Source organism: Podarcis erhardii, assembly GCF_964252035.2.
Source record: "Podarcis erhardii genome assembly, chromosome: 13".
Taxonomy (NCBI): Eukaryota; Metazoa; Chordata; class Lepidosauria; order Squamata; family Lacertidae; genus Podarcis; species Podarcis erhardii.
The window spans coordinates 37,825,035-37,852,064 of NC_138502.1; the positions used below are offsets into that span (position 1 = coordinate 37,825,035).

A 27,030-nucleotide genomic window follows, 5' to 3' on the forward strand; every position below is an offset into this window, starting at 1 on the left:
ATCACAGGCTTAAAAATGCTAAGAAAAGACTACGGTGTGTCCAGGAAACAAGCGAATGACCGACTTAACAAACGACCAGAGAGAGGAAGAGATTGGAATTTTGGTGGCAGCTGCCGAAAAGGAGGCGGGGCATCAGCAAACCAATCAGAAAGCGGTACACTAGAGCCGCTCTTCCCCCGGCGGTCCTACGCATTTTGCTTCTGATACTTCCGAGCTTCCGTAGAGTTCCCGGAAGTTCCGCGGTTGCTAGGCTGCAGGTTGCTAGGCAGCGGCGTCGCGTCTCACTTGGGCCTTGCCCGGCTCCCAGGCATGGGGGACTCGGAGGGCGAGGTTTTGCGGGGGACCTTCCCCAGCCTCATGGCGGAAGGGACGATGCTGAGCCGGCGCGGGGAGCTTGCCAAGGCGCTGACTTGCTACACCTACGTGAGAATTTGACGTGCTCGTGGGGCAGGATGGGGGTGGGAAGGGAGGGAGGGGGTGAAGCTGGTTCGTGAATAGGCATGAAGGGAGGAGGGGAGCTGATGGTGAGTTTATCACATGGCCAGGCATACCTGGGACCCTCAAATACGAGAAGAAGCGTCTCTCTCCCCCCCCCCCACCATAGCTGTCAACTTTTCCCTTTTCTTGAGAGGAATCCTATTCGGAATAAGGGAATTTCCCTTTTAAAAAGGGGAAAGTTGACAGCTATGCTCCCCCCACATACTCCAGATGTAGCCTTTGAGAAGCCCGATGTGTGCTGAGGGTATAAGAAGAGCCTTGCTGGATCAGGCCGATTCATTCATTAGTATAATCGTAGAGTTAGGAGGCACCCCCAAGGGTCATCTAGCCCAACCTCTTGCCATGCAGAAATCTCAGCTCAAGCATCCATGACAGGTGGCCATCCAACCTCTGCTAGTTGTAGAGAAAATTACAGTGGTACCTTGGGTTACATACGCTTCAGGTTGCACACTCCGCTAACCCAGAAATGGTACCTCGGGTTAAGAACTTTGCTTCAGGATGAGAACAGAAATCACACGGTGGCAGCGGAACGCCCCATTAGCTAAAGTGGTACCTCAGGTTAAGAACAGTTTCAGGTTAAGAACAGACCTCCAGAATGAATTAAGTTCTTAACCCAAGGTACCACTGTAAAGGGACGCGGGTGGCGCTGTGGGTTAAACCACAGAGCCTAGGGCTTGCCAATCAGAAGGTCGGCAGTTCGAATCCCCGTGTCGGGGTGAGCTCCCGTTGCTCAGTCCCTGCTCCTGCTAACCTAGCAGTTCGAAAGCACGTCAAAGGGCAAGTAGATAAATAGGTACCGCTCCGGCGGGAAGGTAAACAGCATTTCCGTGCGCTGCTCTGGTTCTCCAGAAGCGGCTTAGTCATGCTGGCTACATGACCCGGAAGCTGTATGCCGGCTCCCTCAGCCAATAAAGTGAGATGAGCGCCACAACCCCAGAGTCGTCTGTGACTGGACCTAATGGTCAGGGGTCCCTTTACTTTTACCACTGTTATACAGGATCCATTGCTAAGAAATGGGGAATAGTAAAGGAACTGTGGCTCGTCAAGTGATCCTTGGTAGGATAAAAGCACACCCCAGTTTTCATCCACGAAATGTTGGATGGTATATAATGATCAGTTAGCAGCTGTAACTATACTTTTGAGACTGGGCGTCATGTTTTTGTGTGTTGCTAGGCCCTGCAACTCCAGCCAGGTGACAGGAATTGCCTTGTTGCCCGTTCAAAATGCTACCTGAGACTTGGAGATACAGAAAATGCCTTGAAGGATGCAGAAGCCTCTCTGGCAGCTGACAAAGGGTTTACCAAGGTAAGTAACCAAAAGGTGGAAAAGCCTGAACCAACTCAAAGGGTTCCCTTTCAAAATTTATTGTGGAGTATCTGGTTTGATGGTGGGAGGGAGTTATGGATCTGTCTCCCCTCTTTTCTTAACCCAGAAGGAAAGAAGGGTAACTAGTAACTTCCATAAAAGAAGCCAACCTTCATGTCATTCTTTGTTCTGCAACTATCTTTCTAAACCATTTGGCATATTAACCAGGTTAGAAAATTCTGTTGCAAGCAAACCAGAGCAGAGGTTCAAAAGGACAGTTGGATTGGAAGGGAGTATCTTCAGTGGACTTCAAGCTAAGACCCTTCTTCAGGTTGTCCACATCTCAGAAATTATCAAACTGGGACAAGCAAGCTGCTTGGGTGTATTTCTTGAGGATGGTATTTTTTGTTTACTCGCACGAACCAGTTTACAATGCATAGCTCTCTTATTGTCTATCTGTTGTCTGTCCCTGCCCCCAACATTTCCCCTCTTTGTTTCAGGGCCTATACCAGAAAGCAGAGGCATTGTACACTATGGGGGATTTTGAATTTGCTTTGGTCTATTACCATCGAGGCCACAAGATCCGCCCAGAGTTGCCACAATTCAGGCTGGGCATTCAAAAATCCCAGGAGGCAATTGAAAATTCTGTTGGAAGTAAGCCATGTGATTTTTTTATTAGGGGATGGAATCTAATTGACTGCTAGACCTGAGCTTCAACTTGACTGAGAATGCATGAATAAAAGAGAAACTAACAACAAAGATAATAGGCTGTCTAAACTAGCTAAGCAGAGTGCAAGGCAGAGCAGAGCAAGGACCTTAGAGAAGGTATGAAGGTATTTTGCAAAACCAAGGACATATTTGTATCCCTTTAATTTTATTTGAATTGAATTTTGTCTATAAAGCAGACAGTAAAATAAACTCTAGATTACACATACAAGCAATCCAACAGAAAATCCTTTGAGTCTTCAAAGTCCAGGTAGAGATTTTATTTTTCATTGGCCATCCTATTTTCTTATCTATGCACAATATTACTGAGCCTTTTTGATGATGGAGCTGGTCATGTGAAGCTCCTTTCAGAAAAAGTCTCAACCTCCAACTTCTATTTTGAAAGGCTTGTGTGCTACAGCAGTGAAAAAAGCAAATTCGTTGTTATTAGGAGAGAGTTAAAATTAAAGGAGGTATCATAGGCTCTTACAGAAAGCTGTGGTTCATCCGCAATTGGAATATTTTGTGGCGTTCTGGTCCAGGCTGTTTTTAGAAAAATGTCAAAGCTGAAAAAGATACAGAAAGGGGCAACTAAAATGATCAAGGAGTTCTGTCCTCTTATCTTGCACGGTTTGCATGCTGCTTCCCAAGGGATTGCTTGCTAATGTTTTTGGCAGGTGATTTTCAGGGCCTTCCTGACTTCTTGGCTCGGGTAGGCAACCTAAGGCCCGTGGGCCGGATGCAGCCCAATCACCTTCTCAGTTCGGCCCACGGACGGTCTGGGAATCAGTGTGTTTTTACATGAGTAGAATGTGTCCTTTTATTTAAAATGCATCTCTGGGTTATTTGTAGGGCATAGGAATTCGTTCATTTTTTCCCTTCAGAATATAGTCCGGCCCCCCACATGGTCTGAGGGACAGTGGACCGGCCCACGGCAGGAAAATGTTGCTGACCCTTGTCTTGGCTGGTGCTTTCTCTGTTTGTAGGCCCTTCTTCTGTGAAACTGGAGAACAGAGCAGACCTCTTCTTTCTGAGTCGCCAGGCAGAGGTATGGTCTCACTAGCTTTTCCCAAATGTGGGTCTCTGGTCCCTTCATTAGGAGGGAATAGAAGATATGGTAAGGAGTTCAAGGCATAGATACAGGTTGTTGCGGGGTGGGCTGGATGTTTGAGTCTGCAGCTATTTGGTCTTTCTCTTGCATCACAATAACATGGTTCACACATAATGCTAAACTTTAGCGTGAACAAGTGCAGGTTCCCAGATGGAGAATCTTGACTTCAGTGTTCTTTTTGATCCTGCCACACTACCCAGGGCTAAGCCATGATCTGGCTTAATGTTACATCTGAATCTGGGCTTGTAGTTTGTGTCCCTCCCAGAGTTACAGTTTGGTTGCAGGTCATGATCTCTACCTGCCGTGCTTCTTTTCTTCCCACAAGAAGTACTGTAGTGAAAATGATCAGTTTTTTTCCCTTGCAAAATTTATTTCTTACACTTTTTTATGTATGTGGCAGAGTAAAAGAGCAAAACAGAAGCTTCAGGTCAAATTTCCTAAGAAGGATGCAAAGTACCTAGGCAGACAGGAGCCTGTGAGGAATGAGAAAACCGAACGGCAGCTGCTGGGGGAACTCTACGTTGACAAAGCTTTTCTGGAGAAATTGCTCAAGGATGAAGGTTTTCGTTTACTTCATTTGGCTAATGCCGGGCTTGGGAGTTTCAGGACTGCAAATGTCATCAGGCAGTCTAGCAATTACAACCCCCCTGTGAGGCTGACTGGGTATTTGCAGGAATTCAAGGTTTCTAAGGGATTTCCTAAAACAGTCATTTTCAAACTCTTGTTTCTGGGCTCTTCGATAAAAAAAAGACCAACAAACTTCCTCAAAAGATGGCTTGCTCACTGAATTGGTCTTCCCCTGCAATATGAAACCTTAGGAATGGATTACCAGTTGGACACATGTTTGGTTCATGAGGGATGTTGGTGGTGCTCACAAGGCTTAGCCAGTGCCTCATGTCAACTCTGTGAATACCCATGAACAGGGATAGCAAACGTGGTGCCCTCTAGATGCTGTTGGACACCAACTCCCATCAGCCCCATCCTTCATGGCCAGTGGTCAGGGATGATGGGAGTTGTAGTCCAATCACACCTGGAGGGCACCATATCACTTGCTCCTGCCCTAGAACCTGTCCCCAAATCTTCAACAATGCACAGAGTTTCCTAATAAATGAAGATTCTTGAAGATAAACCACCATGTTAAGAGTTGTGAGCAGCATCTGCCTCACAGGTTGTATTGGTTTTAATTGTCACCCATGCTGAATTGTGTTTTATTGTTTTATGTCATTTTGATATTTCTTTATTATAGTACAATCGTACCTTGGAAGTCAAACGGAATCCATTCTGGAAGTCCATTCAACTTCCAAAATGTTCGGAAAGCAAAGCATGGCTTCTGATTGGCTGCAGGAAGTTCTTGCAGCCAATTGGAAGCTGTGCTGGATGTTTGGCTTCCGAAAATCATTCGAAAACCGGAATACTCACTTCCGGGTTTCGATCGTTTGGGAGCCAATTTGTTCAGGCGCTTGAGATCCAAGGTACGGCTGTACTCTTTGCTGCTTTCAGAGCTTTCTGGCTGAAGAGTGGCAGGCAAATTCCCAAACCAAAATAAAAACAGTGCTACTATTCGCTGTTTACCTAGCCCTATAGCAGCATCCAATTACAAGTCACAAACACTACTTCATTACTGAAAATATGGTTGCATGGCTCCCTAACCTCTGAGCGGTACGAGATTTTAGGAATTCCAGTCACTTGCCCAGGGTCTGTGTTTCCTTTTGGAAATGAGGCACAGTGGAAACTGTGGTGTCTTTAGGATATATGGTTTATTTACCCATATATACAACCTGAGCCTTCTATGGAGGCGTTCACAGCATCAGCACCCCAAAAGGGTCTTGCTTCTCCCATAGCCAAAGCCTTGGATTCAAGCAGAAATCAGCCGTGGCTTTTTTCTCTGCTTTTTTAACCTGCATCTTTTCCCTCTAGGTCACATGACAGCAAACTATGCCCTTAAAAAAACCAACTTGGAATATACGGATTAGAAATCTGCTACCCACAAACTCATAACAATATGAAGTCCACACAAAGTGTGTTCCAGCAAAGAGAGGATGTGTCTCTAAAGAGGCATCTTCCCTAAGCCAGTTATATATATGTAAATAATGTAAACTCTCCCTTTTTGTTTGTTTTTTAATCTGTCTGTCTCTGCCTATGGTCTCCCTGCAGACTTGACCAAAAGCACCACAAAGCAAGGGGTGACTGTTGGACGCCTGATCCAGGAAGGGCTTTCCTACCTCGATACCCGCACAGATTTCTGGCAGCAGCAGAAACCTATCTACGCCCGGATCAGAGACCGCAAGCTCATGCTTAAGAGATGGACAAGAGATCAAAAGCGGAAGCCATCCGAGGTCGCCAGATACATCTTAAAGAGCATGGAGGACATTGATATGTGTAGGTGGCTCGGCTGAAAATGTGCTGGATGTTTTTTGTTTTTGTTTTAAACATTTGGTTACAATTATGCACAATGAAACAAAAAGAGGGGGGGGGATGCAAATAAAAGGCCACATTTCTTTGTTAAATACTCCCACAAGGTTAGAAAACATGAGGGAGCACCTGTAAGAAAACCATATTATTATTATTATTATTATTATTATTATTATTATTATTATTATTATTGCATTTCTTTCTTCCATTTCTTTATTTATTTATTTAGACAAAGCAATAATTATGAACAAATAAGAATAAAACTGTGCACCCCACCACCAAGAACATTCCTTTGTAGCTATCCAACCTCCCAAAATTTCAACACCTCTTGCGATGGTTTGACCCCTTTCCGTAATTCTGCAAACACCTTCCATATCTCCTCAAAATCATTTCTCCTGCGTATTCCCCATCTTACGTTAATGGCACGTGTTAATTTATCATGAATAGCTATAATCCCACACCTCTTTATACCATTCTTCCATTTTATATTTAGAATGAACTGATCCACTGGGTCTTGTTCATTTGTTTATGAGTTACTTCTGTTGAAATTTACAATTTGATACAATGAATAGTATACCTTATTTATTTAAGAACACAGCCGGTTACGTCTCGGGTGTTTATTGATGATGCTTTACATGACCATAGGTTTGTTTGTTGTTGTTTTGTTGGGAATAGACAGACAAGTCTCAGGCCCCTGTGGGGTCGTGTGAGGAGACACCTCTCCCTGGGGTGGGGGCAGCTCAGAGACCAGGAGCGGCAGCCGTGACTGCTCGGAGGACTCCCAAAGAGAGGGGAGAAGGCTGAGGGAACACTCCACAAGGGAGGGTGTTTGAAAAAGGGTGAGAGCTCTGCAGGCAAGGGGTGACATAACTGGGCTCCTGAGTCCCACAGGGGTGCCGCAGAAAGAATGTAGGTAGTCAAGGGAGCTGTGGACTCAAAAAGGTTGAAAACCTCTACCCTAGTTTATGTTGCGAGTTGCCCTGTGATCTTTGGATGAAGGGCAATATATAAATTTAATAAATAATGATAATAATGGCTGCCACCAATAGCCATGTGGTAAAATCTTTGTAGTGAAGTTGTGGACGATGCTTGTCCCATAGATTCAGGAGTGAGAGTTGTAAGGTCGTTGGTACAGAAGTCTTTAAGATCTTAGTCAAAACAAAACAAATTCCTTCCAGTAGCACCTTAAGATCTTACACAGGGGTCAGAAACATGTTTACAATTCCATTTACTGGCCAATATGGTAAATTCCAAATTTGTTTCCCCGAAGCATTTTAAGACCTTTGAGGGGTCGCATTGATTCAACCAATTCCCTCTATATATAGCAGAAAATATGCTGACTTGAAAATAACAGATATTAATGGAGACATTTGTTTGCGCCATCAAATAAGAATTGAATTATAGCACTCTAGGCAGGATGTTCTGAGCATGAAAATGTACTTTTCTAAACTCTCACATTGCACAAATATATATAGGCTTCAGAATTTCACCTGACTCCTGTATTAACTGAGCTTAGACCCTGGAGGTGTAAAAAGTAGGGTGTTGTGTATTTGAATTCTTGCTAAAAAAAACAAAACAAGAGCCAGTACCTGTTGGCTGATTCTCTGGATGTAGCCTCTCTCTTATTCTATAGGGACCCAATGAAATATAGAACAAAATGGACTCAGGTTGGTCTATGTAGTCAGGTCACTTTCATAGCTTGAAAGAAAAGTTGCCTTTTCTTTCTGAACTTCTTCCAGGAGCAAGCCCTCAAATCCATTTCAGAAGCCACCAGAGTTTCTGCTTGCATTTTCAGCAACTGTTTCCCTCTATGATAAAGATTACATAAACCTTTGGTAAACGTATCCCCAGGTAAAAGGGACTCGGGTGTCAAGAACGGGAAAGACCTGTACCTGAACCATTGCCAGTCAGAGGTGACCAATAAGAGAGACCAATGATCTGACTCCTTACATTGAACTGTAGACAAATCACGAGAAAGAATTGTCTTCCTGGATCAGGCTAAAGGTCCTTCTTGTTTGGCATTCTGTTTTCAGTAGTGACCTGGCAGATGCTAGGAGCTGGTGTAAGTGCTAGCAAACAAGATGGATAGTGAAAATAGGTAAAGTGAAATGCCATTTTGGAGGGGGAGGGTGTCCAAATTTGGGATATCCTAATGAATTGGGGGTAGTTAACATGCATCATATGAGCACACACATTCTTCTTCGTCTTCCCTTCCCCGTCAAGTGTTGACTAGCGGCAGCCCTGAAAGAAGCTGCCAGAAAGCTGAACAAGTGCTGAAAAAGATCCAAGGCTGGTCTGACGAAGAGATCCCCAACAGGAGCGAACTGGTTGGAAACCTCTACAGCTGCATTGGAAATGCTCAGATTGAGATGGGGAACATGGCAGCAGCTTTGCAGAGCCACCAGGTGGATCTGGACATTGCAAAAGAAAAGTAAGGAAGGCCAGCCTACTCCTTTTGAGGCTGCTTGAGTGCCCGTTCCATGCTGCCATCATTTAGCCATAGCTGTGTACTCTTTATTTCAGGACAGGAGTTCAGAATGTGTTGAATTGTTCAAATCTCAGTTTCTGCCGGAAAAAAGAGGGGCAGGGGAACACTTAGGGTTTCTAGCCCTTATGGTTGTGTAAAAAATGTATGCAGGCAGTGCCTGGTGATATCTCCTGAGCTGGAGATGACAGAATTGGGCCTACCTGTTGGCAGAAGAGGCTCCGGTACTCTGTACAGCTTCCCCAATCCAACAGAGTTGGAGAATCTAGCCCAGGGGTCCCCAAACTAAGGCCCGCGGGCCGGACTCATTTATCTGGCCTGCGGTGACCCCCGCTGCCACCGCCCGCTCTTGCCGGCACTGCCCACTTCCGGGTCAGAGGAACACCGGAAATAGCTTGTGCACATGCGCAAGTATTATTTACGCATGTGCAAGCATTATTTCCGGTGCACATTTGGGTCGGAGGAGGCCCGTGCACATGCGTACAAGCTATTTCTGGTGCTCTTCCGACCCGGATGTGTGCTGGAAATAGCGTGTGCGCATGTGTATGGGCATGCGCTCCCCCACCCTCCGGCCCGCCATGCGATCGGCGCTGGAGACGTGGTAAGTTTGCTCACCCCTGATCTAGCCCAACAACCTGTTCCACAAGCTCTCCCCATTTTCTTCTCTCCCCTCTCCTATTCCTTGCTCCAAATGCCTGTGTCTTTGAAAAGCTTGTTCTCAGGAGCAGGATGAACAGATTCTGGCAGATTTGTTTGTGTTTTACTTAGAAGGACACACGCTTACCAGCATTTCGAATGTTAGTTTAGTATTGCAAGATTCAGGTAGGTAGCCGTGTTGGTCTGATGCAGTCGAAATATATTTTTTTAAAAAAATGTCCAGTAGCACCTTAGAGACCAACTAAGTTTGTTCTTGGCATAAGCTTTCATGTGTATGCTAGGTTATTTGTCCTGCTCAGGGCTTACATCAGAAGGCCATGAAGCAGGGGTTAGTTAGACTGGGTGCTTGGAATAAGAGGCAGATAGAGGGGAGAGTGTGGGGATTGGGAGGAAAACTAGCCACAGGAACAAGTGAATTTCTAGTTCACCCAGGGCATGGTCTCAAGTCGATCAGGTCTGTGTATCTTCAGTAGGAGACCTCCTGAGAACCATAGGGAACCATATGTATGCTGTCTAGAAGGAAAGCTAGGATACACAATACCCATACTGTCAGTTAGTATTAGGTTGCCTTAAGTTGCCTTCTTCTGACCCATGAGTCTTTCCAGAATTGCAAGCACTAGGGTTCCAGTTTGTAATCATCATCATTATCTCTGGGTGAGCCATGAAAGCTACTGATAGAGTGATTGCGCTCTCTAGTGGCTAAAATATTTAGGGCAAGCCATTAAAATCAAAGTCAAATCACCATTCCTTGCAATATTGCTCTCCCAGATTGTGAGTATCGAAATCCATAGTGATATCCTCCCCCAGGGAAGGTGGTGCTCCAAGCAAGGTACAGATCTGTTCCAGAATCCCTGACCTACTGCGAATAAATAACCTTGTGTGGCGAATTCCCGCCCCCCACCAGGGAGAAACAAAGACAGGGACACCAAGAATTAAGGTCAATGGGTGAATTAGGCCACAACTTGATTGATTTCAGGAATGAGAGGTATTGGCTTAGGCACTGGTCCTATCGACTAACTGGCTCCAGCCCGTTTGCTGAAGACCAGGAAGGGTTAACACCATAAAGGGGGAGTCCTGCTGAGGCACGTCAACTAGGAGCTCCCCCGGGTCACCGCTCGGGCGTGTGCCTTAGGCCCACACCTCCATAGGCTTCGGACAGGGCCACGCCCCCCAGAGTCCTTTATCGGACTACCCTTCACTTTTTGGGGGGAGGTGATGGCGTTTGCTCCCCCCCCATCCTCTTAACCCCTCCTTACCAATGCCTAACCGCCAATGCCGAGGAGTTGTGACGAGTTGCTACGAGGTAGGTGAAAAACCTTTTAAAACCGGCCACTTCCTTTCCTCCTTATACACTTGTTTCCTGCTTTCTTAGTTGCTTTCTTTCGTTTCTTCCTAGTTCAGCACCTTAGAGTAGAATCTAGCAGATATCTGCTGTGTCCCAATGTCCCTCTATTTCATACCTTGTTCCCTTGTTGTCCACGTCTCTGGACAAATTCATGATTCGAATGGCTTTATCTATCACACCCCAAAAAAGCATCATTACATTTTAAAGATGGCTCTGCAGCACAGTTTTTGGGCAAATTCCCCTGTGCCTATATTTTACATTGAAAGCAGCTTGTGGCATGGATCGCCCAGCATCTTCGTTATCCTCTTTAAACTCTCAAACACACAGCTTACTTTTTGTCCATAGACCTAAAATCCTTTAAACTGCTACAAGCACTGACAATGAACTGTAAATTAATACATACAGCTGGGGCAACATACAGGGGCTGGGGAAGGAGGGTAGGTCAGAAACCTCTCTGGAGATTTTGAAGTAGCAATCCAGCTTTCAGATCACTCATTTTTGCTTCTTCTTGCAGCAACCTGACTGATGCCATCTCCAGAGCCCTGGACAATATTGGCAGAGTGCATGCCCGCATGGGCAACTTCCAGAACGCCATTGACACGTAGGTGGAACCCAAAGACAAATAGTCAGGCCTCCATGCCTCTTGCATATTTAAGGAAGGTCTCCTAACGCATCTGCCTTACCTTCATTCTGTAAACTGAAACTGCTTTTACTCTCATGGTTTCCTTTCAAGGGATTTTTGGAGTTGTAGCATTTGGAGAGGATGAAGGACCTTCAACAGCGGGTGGCCAGCCGCCCCACAAATGTGCTGCTCCTAAATCTTTTGAAAGAAGCAATGGCATATTTGACACACACATCTTGACACACGGGGATGATTTTCTCCCATACTTCTGCTACATGAGGATGAAGGGATGGGAGTTTTGGGGGGTTGGATTATCTAGATTCTACAGAATGTAGAGGGGTGAGGGGTGTAGAGGGGTGAGGGGCATTGAAAACTGTGAAGGTCAGGCAGGTACAAAGAATAGGTAAAGGTAAAGGGACCCCTGACCATTAGGTCCAGTCGTGGCCGACTCCGGGGTTGCGGCGCTCATCTCGCTTTATTGGCCGAGGGAGCCAGTGTATAGCTTCCGGGTCATGTGGCCAGCATGATTAAGCCAATTCTGGCGAACCAGAGCAGCGTATGGAAATGCCATTGACCTTCCCGTCGGAGTGGTACCTATTTATCTACTTGCACTTTAATGTACTTTCGAACTGCTAGGTTGGCAGGAGCAGGTACCGAGCAACGGGAGCTCACCCCGTCGTGGGGATTCGAACCGCCGACCTTAGGATCGGCAAGTCCTAGGCTCTGTGGTTTAACCCACAGCGCCACACGCGTCCCTTGTACAAAGAATAGAAGGGTACAAATAGAGGTGCCATTAGTTGCTATCTCTTCCCACCCCCCATCCCACCAAGTGCCTTTTGTCTCCATCCCTGGCCTGCTGGGTACCAATTCTTAACTTGGGGAAGGGAAATCTGTGGCTCTGCAGATGTTGCTGGTGTATAACTTCCCATCATCCTTGAGCCTCATGGGGCCTGACAACCCTAAGTAGCATCTATAAGGAAATAGAAAGTTGGGGCCAAGATCCTGTGGAGGGCTGAGTGCATTCTTAACGGCTTTCGCAATGCATTCCTGAAAGAGAGTCTCCACCCCCATCGTTCAGCCTGGACACTGAGATCCAGCTCAGAGGGCCTTCCTGCGGTTCCCTTATTGTGAGAAGTGGGGTTAAAGGGAACCACGCAGAGGGCCTTCTCAGTGGTTGTGTCCACCCTGTGGAATGCCCTCCCATCAGATGCCAAGGAAATAAAGAACTATTTGACTTTTAGAAGACATTCCTTGTACAGTCATACCTCAGGTTATAGACACTTCAGTTTGCGTTTTTTTCAGGTTGCGGACCGCCGAAACCTGGAAGTACCAGAACGGGTTACTTCCGGATTTCTGTGATCGCGCATGCGCAGAAGCACTAAATCACCCTTTGCACATGTGCAGAAGCACCGGATCGCAACCCGCGCATGCACAGACACACAGACATGGGTTGCGAACGCTGCAGGTTGCGAACGTGCATCCTGCACGGATCACGTTCGCAACCCGAGAGTCCACTGTATAGGGAAGTTTTTAATGTTTGATGTCTTACTGTGTTTTAATTTGTTGGAAGCCACCCAGCATAGCTGGGGTAACCCAATCAGGGAAGAAGCCCTATGTCTTGAAAGAGCCAGGAAAGCTACTCTTCAGGCCTGAATTATTTCCGCGGTTAGTTGCAAAATTCTGTTTTATTTCGAAAAGCTGGGAAGAAAAGATTCCACTTGTGAAGAGCAACCTGGAGAAGACCTGGCTGTTCCATGAAATGGGCAGGTGCTACCTGGAGCTCAACAAAGCGGCAGAGGCTCGGGACTTTGGCGAAAGGTCCTTGCAGTGTGCAGAGGAAGAAGGAGACATTGAGTGGCAGCTCAACGGCGGTGTATTGGTGGCACAAGCACAAGGTGAATCGCTTTGCACAAACCCTTTCTTCACTAGCAGGGTCTGTGTGAGCTCCACAAGGCTCTAGGGCCACTCCCCCCCCCCCATAGGAGCAGGCTAGGCAATTGCCTGGAGTGCCAGGATCTAGGTGGGGAGGCTGTTTTCCTGAAAAAGAGAGCACATTGGGAGATGACTACTAGAGACAGCTTAGCATCTTGTCAGCTGGTTGTTGTTTTTTAAAAATCTCCTGCATTTAAAGGGACACAATCTCTTATGGATTTCTGTTTGCTGCCTAGAGCATAGACACTTGTTCAAGAGGAAGTGGTGGGTGGGTGGGGAATAGCATATTAAGAACAGAAATGAATAAATTATATTCTAGTCGATTCTGTTACACCTAAGGAAGTTAGATTAGCCTTAGCCAGAGCCAGGGCCTTCTCAACACTGGCTCCGGACAGGTGGAATGCTCTGTCTCATGAGACCAGGGCCCTGCGGGATCTGATTTATTTCCACAGGGCCTGTAAGACAGACTTGTTCCACCCGGCCTTTGGCTTAGAATCAGTTTGATTCCCTCGCCCTCTTTCTTTTTCCTTTCTCCTCCTGGGAAGAGGCTGCATCCTAATGTTTTAATGTTGTATCTTAATCTTTTAAATTGTATTTTAATCAACTTGTTTTTATTATTGGCTGTTAGCCACCCTGAGACCGGTCTTGGCTGGGGAGGGCGGGGTATAAATAAAATTTTATTACTACTACTACTACTACTACTACTACTACACTCCTCAGGACACCAGTGTTTGGATATGTTGTGCAAAATTGATTTCATTTGACATGAGCAGCAAATAATTTGGCGGATCCAGAGTATAGAACTAGAATTCTCACTCAGACCTTGACATGCTGATGGGGGAAAAATTTTGAATGCTTTGGTTCTTGTGCCTCAAACCAAATGGAGCTTTGGACAAGGGCATGCAATTGCTGGGGTGAATGAGAGAAATCAAACAAAAACATTGTGTTGGATCCTGTAATGAGAATTATGCAAATGTCCATCCCCTGCTCCCAAGTTAAAAAGAAAAATCCTTTTAAAAATTTTAGTGTTTTTTTTAGTTTAGCCAATTTCTGCCCGGACACTGCTTCCGACAGCAATATTCTGGGTATGTCTGGAAAATTCCGGACGTATGGCAACCCTATGGTATGGAATATTCACAGTCCAGGATTAAAATGCTGGTTTTATTTTACTGAAGGAAACTCATGGTTGGACTAAATTATGCATATTTAAAAGTATGTATGCTTATATTGCCACCAACTCACTTAATTTACCATATTTTTCACTCTATAAGACGCACCAGACCATAAGACGCACCTAGTTTTTGGAGGAGGAAAACAAGGGGGGGGGGGGAATCTGAATCTCAGAAGCCAGAACAGCAAGAGGGATCGCTGCGCAGCGAAAGCAGCAATCCCTCTTGCTGTTCTGGCTTCTGGGATAGCTGCGTAGCCTGCATTCGCTCCATAAGACGCACACACATTTCCCCTTACTTTTTAGGAGGGAAAAGGTGAGTCTTATAGAGCAAAAAATACGTTAATTTGTTTACAGTGCCAAAGATGGTATTTGATGGTATCTAGAATATTTTTAGCAGGGAGGAGACTACAGTGTGTATCGCAAGACGGGAAATGAAGCTTGCATGTTTCCCTTCTTTCACACCTGGCAGTCAGTACTAGGCCACCGGACAGCCACATGCTGGATATATTGTTTACATTGAACTGAGGTGTATAAAGTCCAGAATTTGTGGGTTCAAACTGTGTGGCCCTTTCCCAAATGGTATGAAGGTTCATGAATCTGCAGTTTAGGTTTGTGCATGGTACAGTAAACGTTGCACACCTAGTTCCTATGCAGATATTGCATTCAGATATCTGGAACATCAAGATGTAATATGTGTGCCCAGGGGTTGGGGCAGGGGGGACAGGAAAGACATGGATCCTGCTTCCCAACCACACTTCAGTGAGAGTCTGCACACATATAAATTTATTTTATTTGAGCCTTTATTGCTCCATCCTTAGGTCAAGAGTATTAAATGACAATCTCCCACCCCAATAAAATAAAATGAAAGCAGATGGAGTATCCTGTGGTTTGGGGACTGCATCTTACATTCTTTATCCTAGAGAGTTCCAGTAATCAACTGACAATATACCACATGTTTATTTGTATAAGTTTCTCTGAAGTCTATATCTTGTGTTGAAGTTGATTCTTTCTTATTCTTATTCTTCTTTTTAAAAAAAATATTAACACACAGTGAAACTGGAAGATTTCCAGTCCGCAGTCACCTACTTTGAGAAGGCTCTGGAGCAGGCGAAACGTATCCATAACGTTGCTGCTATGCAGGCGATCATTATTGTAAGTGGTTGGCTATAACCAAGAGGGGGGTGGGGGAGATGACATAGCAAAAAAGGGGGGTGGCAGGGGGAGACCAAAGGAACCACAGTGGGGAGAGCAGGATATTTTGTGCATGTTGTTAGGTAAAGTACATTTTTGTGGGAGTGAATTCAATAGTTTAATTGCATGCTGTGCAATTAAAAAAATTAAGTACTTCCTTTTGTTGGTCCTGAATCTTTCATTGTTCAGCTTCGTCAGATGTTCCTGGGTTCTAGTATTATGGGAAGGAAAGAAAAAGCTTCTCCCGAGCCACACGGGGCATAATGTTATATATGTCTTATCATGTCCCCTCTTGTTCGTCTTTTCTCTAAACTAAAAAGTCCCAAATGTTGTAATCTTTCCTTCCAGGGCAGTTGCCCCAACCACTCTATCATTTTTTTGCCCTTTTCTGTGTGGGATGTAAACACAGGAGCAGTCAATGACAACATTCCTAGAGTGTACATGTTAGAACATGGGGAGGGATGTCTGTCCAGCAAGCAGGTAAACTTCCTGGGGACGGACTTCCTCCGCATGTGACCAGAGGTGGGTGTGGCCTCACCTGTGCAGGTAATGATAAAAGCACAGGGCAGGCAGCCACTCTCTCTCTTGCCTCTTGCCTCTTGCCTCTCTCTCTGCCATCTTCCTTCGATGAGGAAACATCTAAGGATGCCCTCTTGGCTCCCAGCCAAGAGAGGACAGTACTATCTTCCTATAAGTGCATGTTTCTAAGTGCATGTAACCTTTTTAAGCCTGCCTACCTTCTGGGATCATATTGTGAACAGAACGTGAGTAAACTCTTTTATACTTTTATAAAGACTGTGTCGTGTCTTGTATTTTAAGAGGGAACAAAGGGGAAATTACCAGAGTAATTATTATAGAGGTTCTAGCGAACCTGTGCAAGCGTTACCGTTGCGAACTTAAAGGGGAATGTCTATAAACTCTGCTGATATTTTGGGAACTTGTTAGCACAAGTTGGATAAGGATATAATTAGTCAATATATCCTCTCCTGCACCCCAGAACATTCCCACAAAGGGTTATTGGGCCCAGTATTGCATATTTCTGCGTATTTTTGAAGGATTGCGTTGGATTGTGATTTTGAGTTGAGTAGTATTTTTCTGAGTTAACTTCCTGGTAAGCACATGGTCCTTTGTTCCATTGTGCAGTGGGGATTAAGCACCCCCCCCTTCCCTCAGAGTTCACAGTGACCCAAGGCAGTGAAGAATTGTTTTGTATTTTGAGATTTTTGAGATTTTGATTTTAAAATTTTGAGAAATTTTGAAATTTTGAAGAATTTTCAAATTTTTGGATTTTAAGATGGCTAGAGCAGCTTTTGATAGTGATGCAAAGCTAGGAATGCCTGTGCTGAATGAACACAATTTCATACACTGGAAGCAGCGCTTGATAGCATGTTTAGATTATAAGCACATTTTGGAAGCTTTAAACCCTCAACCTACGGGATCGTCTGAGGAAGCTTTAGCCAAGATAAGTGCTTGGAAACGCATGAACAGCGAAGCTAGACACATAATTTTGAGTGGACTTCGTGATGAGCAGCTATCATTAATAAATAGTACAGATGATGCATCTCAAATCTTAAGAGATATTGAGCGCGTGTATGGAGAATCTAGCATAAACTGCTTCAGAAACTTGGTGTGTAAATTAACCAGAGTGAGGATGAATTCAAAAGAGGAATTCACAGAGCACATCAACAAGTTTACTGAGATTATTCAAAGAATTGATCTGACTCCCAAAGCTTTTGATGAAGATACAAAGATAGCATTTTTGTTATCATCACTTGGACCACGCTTTAGCGCATTTGTAAGTTTGATGGATCATAGACAAGGTCTGACTTTTAAAGACTTGATTGGTTATTTAAAAGAAGAATGCAGAGATAGAGCTGAATCTCCAGTGAGAAATGCTAGAAGCAAGGACAGCAGTTATGCATCTAGGCAATGTACAAAGTCCAAAGAGATGCCTAAGAAAGTGATTTGTTTCAATTGTAACAAAGAAGGACACATTGCAAAGAATTGCAAGGCTCCTAAAGCCAAGAAACCCCACCCCTTTCAGCCAAAAGGGGAAAAGAAGGGGAAATGCGAATGCACATGGCTACTGCAAGAAAGGAATTTAACTGTCCAGAATCGTGAGAATAGACGTAATAAATGGATAATTGATTCAGGTGCCAGCTCACATTTTTCGTATAAAAAGGACTATTTTAATGAGATAAATGATGAAGAAGGATCTGAAATTGAAATTGCAGATGGGAACATTGTTAAAGCAAAAGGTGCAGGTTCCATGAGTCTGAAATGCAATATAAACAATGAATGCATTGAGAACACAATCTCTAGAGTTTTGTATGTACCAGAGCTGAGCTGCAATTTAATCAGCGTGTCCACTTTGGACAAGAAAGGTTTCCAGATCACATTTGGAAATGGAGAATGTAAAGTGACTAGAAATGGCAAAGTGTTTGCTCAAGCAAAGCTAATCAATGGTGTATATGAGCTTGATCTTTCAGAGAATCAGTCTGCAAAAGTGGCACATTCCAGCCAGAAGGATGAAGCAGATCTGGACCTGTGGCACAGAAGGCTTGGACATAGAGACACCAACGTCATTCTGGATCTACAGAAAAGAGATCTTGTAAGAGGTTTGCAGGTAAAGCAGAGCAACAAAGCTCCAGCAAAGTGCATAAGCTGTATTACTGAGAAGGCTGTAAAACCTTCATTTCCACGTTGTGCAGAACAAAGAAGCAACAAAGTGCTTGACATAGTGCACACTGACATATGTGGACCCATGAATGTTCCCTCACTGGGAAAGAATAGATATATTTTAATATTTCTGGATGACTTTTCAAGATTTTGTGTTGTATATTTTCTCAAAGAGAAGAGTGAGACAGTGGACAAGTTCCAGGAATACATTGCCATGGTCAAGAACAAATTCCAGAGAGCTCCAGCTGTGCTAATGAGCGACAATGGAGGTGAGTACTGCTCAAATGAAATGCAGGCTCTCCTGGCCAAGGAAGGAATTGCACACGTAACCACAATTCCTTACACACCACAGCAGAATGCCATAGCTGAGAGAAAGTTTAGGTCCATTATGGACATGACAAGGTGCATGCTAAAGGATGCATGTTTGCCACAGAAGCTGTGGGCCGAAGGAGTGTACACGTCGGTCTATTTGCAGAATAGACTGCCAACTAAAGGTGCAGAGCGCACACCATTTGAACTTTGGCATGGGAAAGCTCCCAATCTGTCGCACATACGTGTGTTTGGAAGTCCGTGTTACTTCCACGTGCCCAAGGAACACAGACACAAGCTTGACTCCAGGGCAAAAGCAGGTATCCTGGTGGGATACGCCTCTGGAGGCAAAGGATATAGAATTATGGACTTACAAACTGGTAAGACAAATGCATACCATGCGGTTTATTTTGATGAATATGGAAAAGTAGACACTAAGAACACTGTTGTGGATTCTTCTGATGAGTCAGAAAGGACTCAAGAACTTGTATATTTCCCTTTTGAGACCCCACAAAGTACTAATCTGCCTTCGAGTGTTACAGCACCCCCTACAGGCGACACAGAGGACCAGAACCCTGGCGGCACCAGAGACGAAGATGAGGACTCAGATGGGGACATGCCTGCGTTGGAGGAGGATGAGGAAGCTGATGCGGTCCCAGAACCAGAGGTCAGACGCTCGTCCAGAACCAACAAAGGTGTCCCACCATTACGGTTGTCCTACTTTGCAGGGTCGGCGTTTCCACAAGAACCTTCCACTTGGGAAGAGATACAGGAGATGCCAGCTGCAGAAGCCAGTCTCTGGAGGAAGGCCGCGCAGGAGGAGATGGATGCACTGCATCAGAACAAGACCTGGACACTCACTGAGCTGCCTCCCGGTAAGAAGGCCATTGGCAGTAAATGGGTTTTCAAGGTTAAGAAGGGGTCAGAAGGAGAAGTGCAGCGCTACAAAGCTAGACTTGTAGCACAGGGATTTTCACAGCGTTTTGGTGAAGACTATGATGAAGTTTTTGCACCAACCGTGAGGTACAGCAGCGTAAGAATGCTTCTAAGCATTGCAGCCTCCAAGAAAATGAGAGTGAAACACATAGACATTGCTACCGCTTTTCTACATGGGCAGATTTCTGAAGAAATTTATATGAAACAGCCCAAAGGTTTTGTGAAACCACATGAGGCACATTTAGTGTGCAAACTGCAGAAAGGACTTTATGGACTTAAACAGGCTGCTAGAGCCTGGAACCAGAAGTTGCATAAAATGCTGACGCAACTTGGGTACAAGCAAGGCGACGCTGACAAGTGCTTGTACAGTAAGTCAAATAATGGACAATTCTCATATATCTTAGCATTTGTCGATGACCTGATTATTGCCACAGCAAGTGAGAAAGACTATACACAGATAGTAAAACACCTTAGCAAAGAGGTGGAGGTCAAGGAGCTAGGAGATGTCCAGTACTACCTCGGGATCCAGGTGGAAAGAGAAGAGGACGGCTCATTTCTTCTCAGCCAAAGACAGAAGATCCACGAGCTGATTGAGCACATGCAGATGCAAGACGCACATCCAGTTGCTACACCGATGGCTACTGACTTCCTGAAGAATCAGGAGGATTCGAAGCAGTTGCCAGACAACAATGACTACAGGTCGGCGATTGGTAAACTTTTGTATTTAGTTACCACATGTAGACCTGACTTAGCTAATGCTGTGGGGATTCTTAGCAGAAAAGTGAATTCTCCCACTGAGCATGATTGGGCAGGTGTAAAGAGGGTGGTGCGATATTTGAAGGGTACCATGAATTGTAAATTAAGGTTACCAGCCGTCAGAGATCCTAAGTTGGTTGGGTATACTGATGCGGATTGGGCTGGGGATAATGCTGATTATAAATCAACAAGTGGTCATGTTTTCATGTTTGGTGATGGACCTGTTTCATGGGGCAGTTATAAACAGAGCTGTGTAGCATTATCTTCCACAGAATCAGAATACGTTGCAGCAACAGAAGCCTGCAGAGAGATCGCCTGGCTTGATCAACTCATAAAGGACTTTGGGTTGGTGAGAAAAGGGCCTGTCAGCTTGCTAGAGGACAATCAAAGTTGCCTGAAGCTGACGCAGAGTGAGAAGTTCCTGGCCAGAACAAAACACATTGGGGTTAAATACCACTACATACGCCAGATGATCCAGGATGGACTTGTGGAACTATCCTACTGCAGCACCCAAGAGATGACTGCTGACATCCTGACGAAACCCCTACCAAGAGAGAGTTTCCAGAATCTACGTGTCAAGCTGGGACTCTGGGTGGTTGAATAAAGTTGTTTATGTTTTGTGTATGTTGTATTGCCTGAGAAGGGGTATGTGGGATGTAAACACAGGAGCAGTCAATGACAACATTCCTAGAGTGTACATGTTAGAACATGGGGAGGGATGTCTGTCCAGCAAGCAGGTAAACTTCCTGGGGACGGACTTCCTCCGCATGTGACCAGAGGTGGGTGTGGCCTCACCTGTGCAGGTAATGATAAAAGCACAGGGCAGGCAGCCACTCTCTCTCTTGCCTCTTGCCTCTTGCCTCTCTCTCTGCCATCTTCCTTCGATGAGGAAACATCTAAGGATGCCCTCTTGGCTCCCAGCCAAGAGAGGACAGTACTATCTTCCTATAAGTGCATGTTTCTAAGTGCATGTAACCTTTTTAAGCCTGCCTACCTTCTGGGATCATATTGTGAACAGAACGTGAGTAAACTCTTTTATACTTTTATAAAGACTGTGTCGTGTCTTGTATTTTAAGAGGGAACAAAGGGGAAATTACCAGAGTAATTATTATAGAGGTTCTAGCGAACCTGTGCAAGCGTTACCGTTGCGAACTTAAAGGGGAATGTCTATAAACTCTGCTGATATTTTGGGAACTTGTTAGCACAAGTTGGATAAGGATATAATTAGTCAATATATCCTCTCCTGCACCCCAGAACATTCCCACATTCTGAACCTATTCCAGCTCTATAATCTTCCATTTTAAGTGTAGCTAACTGTACATAGTATTCCAACTATGGTTGTACGCACAGATTTGTATATCTGCGTTTGTTTATTGAGTATTGTGATATTCAGTATTGCATTACAATACTGGCAGTTCTGTTTTCAGTCCCTTTCCAAATTATTCCTAGTATGGAATTCACCCTTTACACAACTGCCGCACACTGGATGAATGTCTTCATAAAGCTGTAACCCCAAGGTCTCATTCCTTGTCCAGACCTCATGGGCATAAATGTGAAATTAGGATTTTTTGTCTCAGTGTGCATCATTTTACACTTGCTTATATTGAATTGCATTTGCCATTTTACTGCCTGCTCACCCAATCTGGAGAGATCCTTTTGTAGTGCTCCTTATCATTCCTGTACATTCCTGTCCTAAAGAATTTGGTATCAGCATCAGACTTGGCTATGTCATTTCTCACTCCTAACTCTAGGTCTAGATCATTGATAAAACGGTTAAGAAGCACAGACCCAAATACCCATCCTTGGGGAAATTCCACTTTCTACATCCTGCTAGTGGAAGAACTGTTCATTTATTCCTCCTTTCTGTTTTCTGTTTCTTAACCAATTACTGATCCATAAGAGGACCTTTCCTCTTGTTCCATGACTGCTAAGCTTATTCAGGAGTCTTTAGTGTGGTACTTTTGTCAAAAGCCTTTTGATAATCTAAGCCAGGGTTTCCCCAACTTGGGTCTGTTTTTGGACTACAACTCCCATCATCCCTAGCTAGCAGGACCAATGGTCAGGGATGATGGTAAATGTAGTCCAGAAACAGCTGGCGGCCCAAGTTTGGGAAAGCTTGGGTCTAAGCACACAATTCAGCTGGATCTCCTCTATATACTTCTGGACATATGTTAGTTATATGGAACCTTCTTGTTAAGAGGTAATATACTTCTGAATACCAGATGCTGGGTTAAACTATAGGAGGAGATTGCCTTCATATTTTGCTTGTTGACTTTTTAGAAATATGTGGCTGGTCACTGTGGGAAACGGGATGCTAGACTGGACAGATATTTGGTTTGACCCAGCAGAGATATTTCTCTGATATAACAGCTATGCATTGGTTCTTGTGTTTACAAAGGGGCCCCACATAATTCAAACATTATTACTGATTCATTTACCCCCCCCCCCGTAAATTACCTGACAGTTCATAGCCATGACACCTGCAATTCACCTGATCTGACAACAACTCACCTGACCCAACATCATCTCTGCTAACCTTTTGCCATCTGCTGGGTTTCAGGCAACTAGGTTTTCACTTTCAGGTGTCTCTCTTCTCTGTGTGAACCTCTTGAAGAAGAAGCAAAACAGGATTTTGGTCCTGTCTGTGCCCCCCCCCCCCACCAATAGTCCTATCTCATGGCAATGCCACCATATGCAGATGGCAGTAGTGGGAAGAGAGACTGAGGCCTGACTCAAGTTTCCCATTTAAGACCCCCACCTTATTTTTGCAGGCACTGGATGAAGCCAACAAAGGATTCATCAAAGAATTGAAAGAAGAACAGAGGCTTGAAAGGATGCGTGAGTTGAAAGGTTGGTTCACATACCAAGCTGTGTATAGAGGATTTCAGGCATCCTATGGTCTGTCTTCATTTCCAGGGTGTATACACACAGACATGCTAACCAGCCGATTAAGGAGATTAACTGGGTCTGAAGTAATTTGGGGTGTTTGTACAGTGGTGGGCCCGGCATGTGGAGCACGCTTTTAGAAAAACCTACAAGAAAAGGTGCTTCATTCCAGAGTTTAAACCTAGAAAGTGTCAAAACACAGAATGCACCAAGAGCCTCCCGGGCACATTTTGAAGAATAGTCCATACCATTTTTCCAGGCATATAATTGTTGTGAGGTCAAATATAGAAAAGGGAGGCAGATAAAGAAAACTAGTACTTAAAGCCCCTTGCCCTGAACAGATGTTGATTACTTCAGGGGCAATTCATCATAAATCCCCCTCCACTTTGTTGAAGTAATAAAATGGCGAAAACCCGAGAACAGGAAGCTTTTAATTAAAAGCACAAAAGCCCTAAAAAAAAGGAGAAAACCTCAGTAGCAGCCCATGTTGAAGAAACAGGCACTGCAATTAGATTTTAATTTTAATTGGAAAAAATTAACCACAAATCAACTCTTGAAAAACAGTAGGAGAATGGAACACTAAACAATAATACAGCAATTTGGTAACTATCTCGTCTGGATGCTCTTCAAAAAGAAGTGACTAAAGGACGGCAATTTCAAGGGAAAGGGCTAATGTGTAAACATCCTTAGGCCCATATAACCCATATGAATAAAATTCATCCAGATGTTTTGAAGTATTGTATCAAGACTAACCTGTAGGTGGTAGCATTTCTCCAGTTTCCTTCTTGTTCTTATCCAGCAAATGGATAAACTCTCTCCTTTTGTTCTTGGCTAATCATAGGTTTTATACTTGAGTTTAGCCTTAAATTTTATTGTTAGTGATGTACTCTGATATTAGTAGCCTGAGTGTCGTCCTGCATCCCTTTTTTTGAATAATAAAAAAGAGAATTTTTGAGTCTGCCTTACACACCACGCTGCTCCCAACGCAGGAGTCTTCCACATCTCTATTCAAAGAGCAGTCACATTATATCAAGACACCGAGGAGAAGGCACACTATCTGTCTAAGCTCTTGCAGAAATTCTAAATGGGAAGCGAAACCCATTAACCGAGTCTCCCCATTGGCCCAGCCACAAAATTTGCTATGATTATAGCCTCAGGCAAACTGCCTTGTTGTCACAGTCTGTAAAATGGGGTGAATGCCATAAGACCATAAACTGCGAGGGTAGAAGTGAGCTAAGAAATCTTAGGTAGGATCTTCTCTGAGATTCCATTTCTTTCCCAGAGTTAGAAGATGAGGAGGAGGAGGAGGAGGAGGAAGAAGAAGAACAAGAGGAGGAGGAGAAGAAGAAGGAAGATGCTGGGGCTGCAGACACAGGAGAGCGTACATCAAAAAAGCAAGAAGAGGAAAAGGCTGGGAAAACTGAAACTGAAGGAGAGAAACAGGTATCAGGCACGGAGGGCGGAGAGACAATTGCACCCAAGGATGGGGAGAAGAAGCAAGAGGAGGAGGGAGAAAAGTCACAAGGAGAAAGCAGGGGAGGAAGTCAGAAAACAGAAGAGGACGACACAGGAAAGTCGGGTGAGGACATTCCCGGATGAGGCCTGTGAAAGCTTGCCCTTGGGAACTCTTGGTTTATAACTCTGGAAGTGTCTTTTCCATGGTCATCTGTTTTGCTCCAGATGTCTTCTCCCCAAGTCACTTCCGGTGCCTTCCAGGGCATTCAAAAATAACAATTTTGCTTTCGGGTAGTTTCTAGGGGGCTCTAAGAATGTAGGGAAAGTTGCCATTTTATGTAAGACACCCCCAAAAGCTACTGTTTAGGTAACTTCATGAAGAAGGAACTGTTCTAACCATTAAAAAGCCTTCAAATGCTATCTGTAGTGATATATTTTGTTTTCACTGACCATCTTAAGCAACTGAGATTAATCTTAATTGCAAGCTAGATAAGCGATTAGGGAAATCCTTCAGTCATTTAATGCCATAGTTCTAATGTAAGCAAAGGAACGAGAAACTTTTTTTTAAGATGATGGGAAGACAGTTCAACTGGTTAGGGCCTGAGATTCACCCATAAATGCATGGAGTTATGCCTTTAAGCATTCAACTGAGGGAAGTACAGTAGGTAGTGGGTTTTTTAAAAAAAGTTACATTGAACAAAGGCCTCACGTTGAGATATGAGCCATTTCTGCACGGTTTGGAGCGATGCAGTTCACCAGAGATATTTAGAAATCTAAACTTCAAAACATGCCTTTCTGTCCAGCATAAGTGCAGAAGTCACACTCTTTCTTCCACATGGCCTAGCGTATCATTGAGAAGTATACATATGCACACATGCATCAAAGTTTGCAAAAAGAGCTATTACTGTAAATCATGGCAATGGTGGGCACCTGGGTCCACAAGTATTTCTTTTTGGCATGCTACTTCTTTGGCGTGAGTAGGGCAGTTGCAATTCTTGCGGGCATTCAAATGTAGCAAATGGAGGTGGTGGGAATGCAGGTCACAGATTTGTGTGGCTTTTCCTCATCTTGCTCCCCAAATACAAAAAGTTTTCAGAACTCCAGAATGCTTGCACCCTCCTCAAGTAATAATGATATAGGCTCTGCAATGGTGTAGACAATGGGCCACATTGTCTATATACACTGTTAGAAAACAGGCAGCACATTTATTAGATCGATATATTCAAAGCCCATGCTAGCTAGGGCTGATGGGAATTGTAGTCCAAAACATCTGGATGGCACTAGATTGTGTGTGGAGGGGGGGAAGCTGGTCTAGTAACCATCTGCTTAGAGAGACATCTCTTCAGACCATCTACCCACCTTTCTGCCGCAAATTAAACCATGCAATCCATATTGTAACATGTAGACTACAGGGGGAGAAAACACACACACACAGCAAAACTGGATTTCTTCCAGGTGCCTGTGGCAAGTGAAGGCACGCTAACATTTCCCTCCCGTCGGTATCCAACTATCCAGGGATAGGAAACGGGTAATTTCTTCATATATTAAAATATACTTAGTATATTAAAGGTGCTGACTTTAAAGCCCTAAACAGCCTTGGCCCAGTATACCTGAAGGAGCGTCTCCACCCCCATCGTCCAGCCCGGACACTGAGTTCTAGCTCCGAGGGCCTTCTGGGGTTCCCTCCCTGCAAGAAGCAGGGGTTATGGGGGACCAGGCAGAGGGCCTTCTCGGTGGTGGTGCCTGCCCTGTGAAATGCTCTCCCTTCAGATGTCCAGGAAATAAACAACTGTCTGTCTTTTAGAGGAAGTTTAGGGAAGTTTTTAATGTTTGCTGTTTTCTCGTGTTTCTAATATTCTGTTGGGAGCCGCCCAGAGTGGCTGGGGAAACCCAGCCAGATGGACGGGGTATAAATAATTAGCCAAAGTCTGGGGGTTGTCGTTTTAAAGAATCAAAGTGCCGCTCAGGCCGTTTTAAGAGTTGCAAGATCATAAAACGTACATGAGAAAAGGGCAATTGGTATCACCAGTGAGGTTTGCAACAAAACCGTTATAGTGTATCTTCCTTAAAAAGCAGAGCATCCCTTTCAGACCGGGATTCCACCCCCATGTTTCTTTCCCAACCACCACCATCCACGCTTACATTACCAATCTACTAAAAAAAGTAAAATTATCGGTCTAGTACAGCATGCCCAGTCCTTAATAGGCTGCTTTATTTTCTTGGGGCAGCGCGAGAAAGTGCCCCCCTTAGGGTGCAATATTTTCGTAGGATGCCTCCCTTCCAATTTCTTCACGTTTGGCTGCAATCCTGGCTGGCTCTCCTCTTCCAGAGTTGCCTGGGGCGATTGCATTTCATATCCCTCCCTCCCAGGGCCGGATTTAGGTTTGAGGAGGCCCTAAGCTCCTGAAGGTAATGGGGCCCTTTATATGTCCAGCTGCCCTTTGTCAACAACAAATTGTCGCTTTTTTGTGTTGAATATATGCTATATGGTCATTTCTGGACCTCATAGGTATCTAAAGCCATTGCACATGTTGCCATGCAACCAGTCCATGCAGAATGTAGGCACCCTATACAG

At 44.6% G+C, this 27,030-nt stretch overlaps 1 protein-coding gene across 1 annotated transcript; it reads left to right on the top strand.

Annotated features, from left to right (window-relative positions):
* The first annotated feature begins 250 nt into the window (after positions 1-250).
* On the top strand, positions 251-24,875 carry ODAD4 (outer dynein arm docking complex subunit 4). The gene is made up of 12 exons (XM_081837878.1): positions 251-423; positions 1,672-1,803; positions 2,304-2,457; positions 3,495-3,556; positions 4,020-4,179; positions 5,774-5,998; positions 8,255-8,462; positions 11,033-11,119; positions 12,839-13,035; positions 15,295-15,395; positions 22,886-22,964; positions 24,283-24,875. Exons 1-12 carry the CDS (start codon positions 310-312, stop codon positions 24,597-24,599), a joined length of 1,836 nt encoding a protein of 611 aa, XP_081694004.1. The 5' UTR covers positions 251-309; the 3' UTR covers positions 24,600-24,875.
* The last annotated feature ends 2,155 nt before the right edge of the window (positions 24,876-27,030 follow it).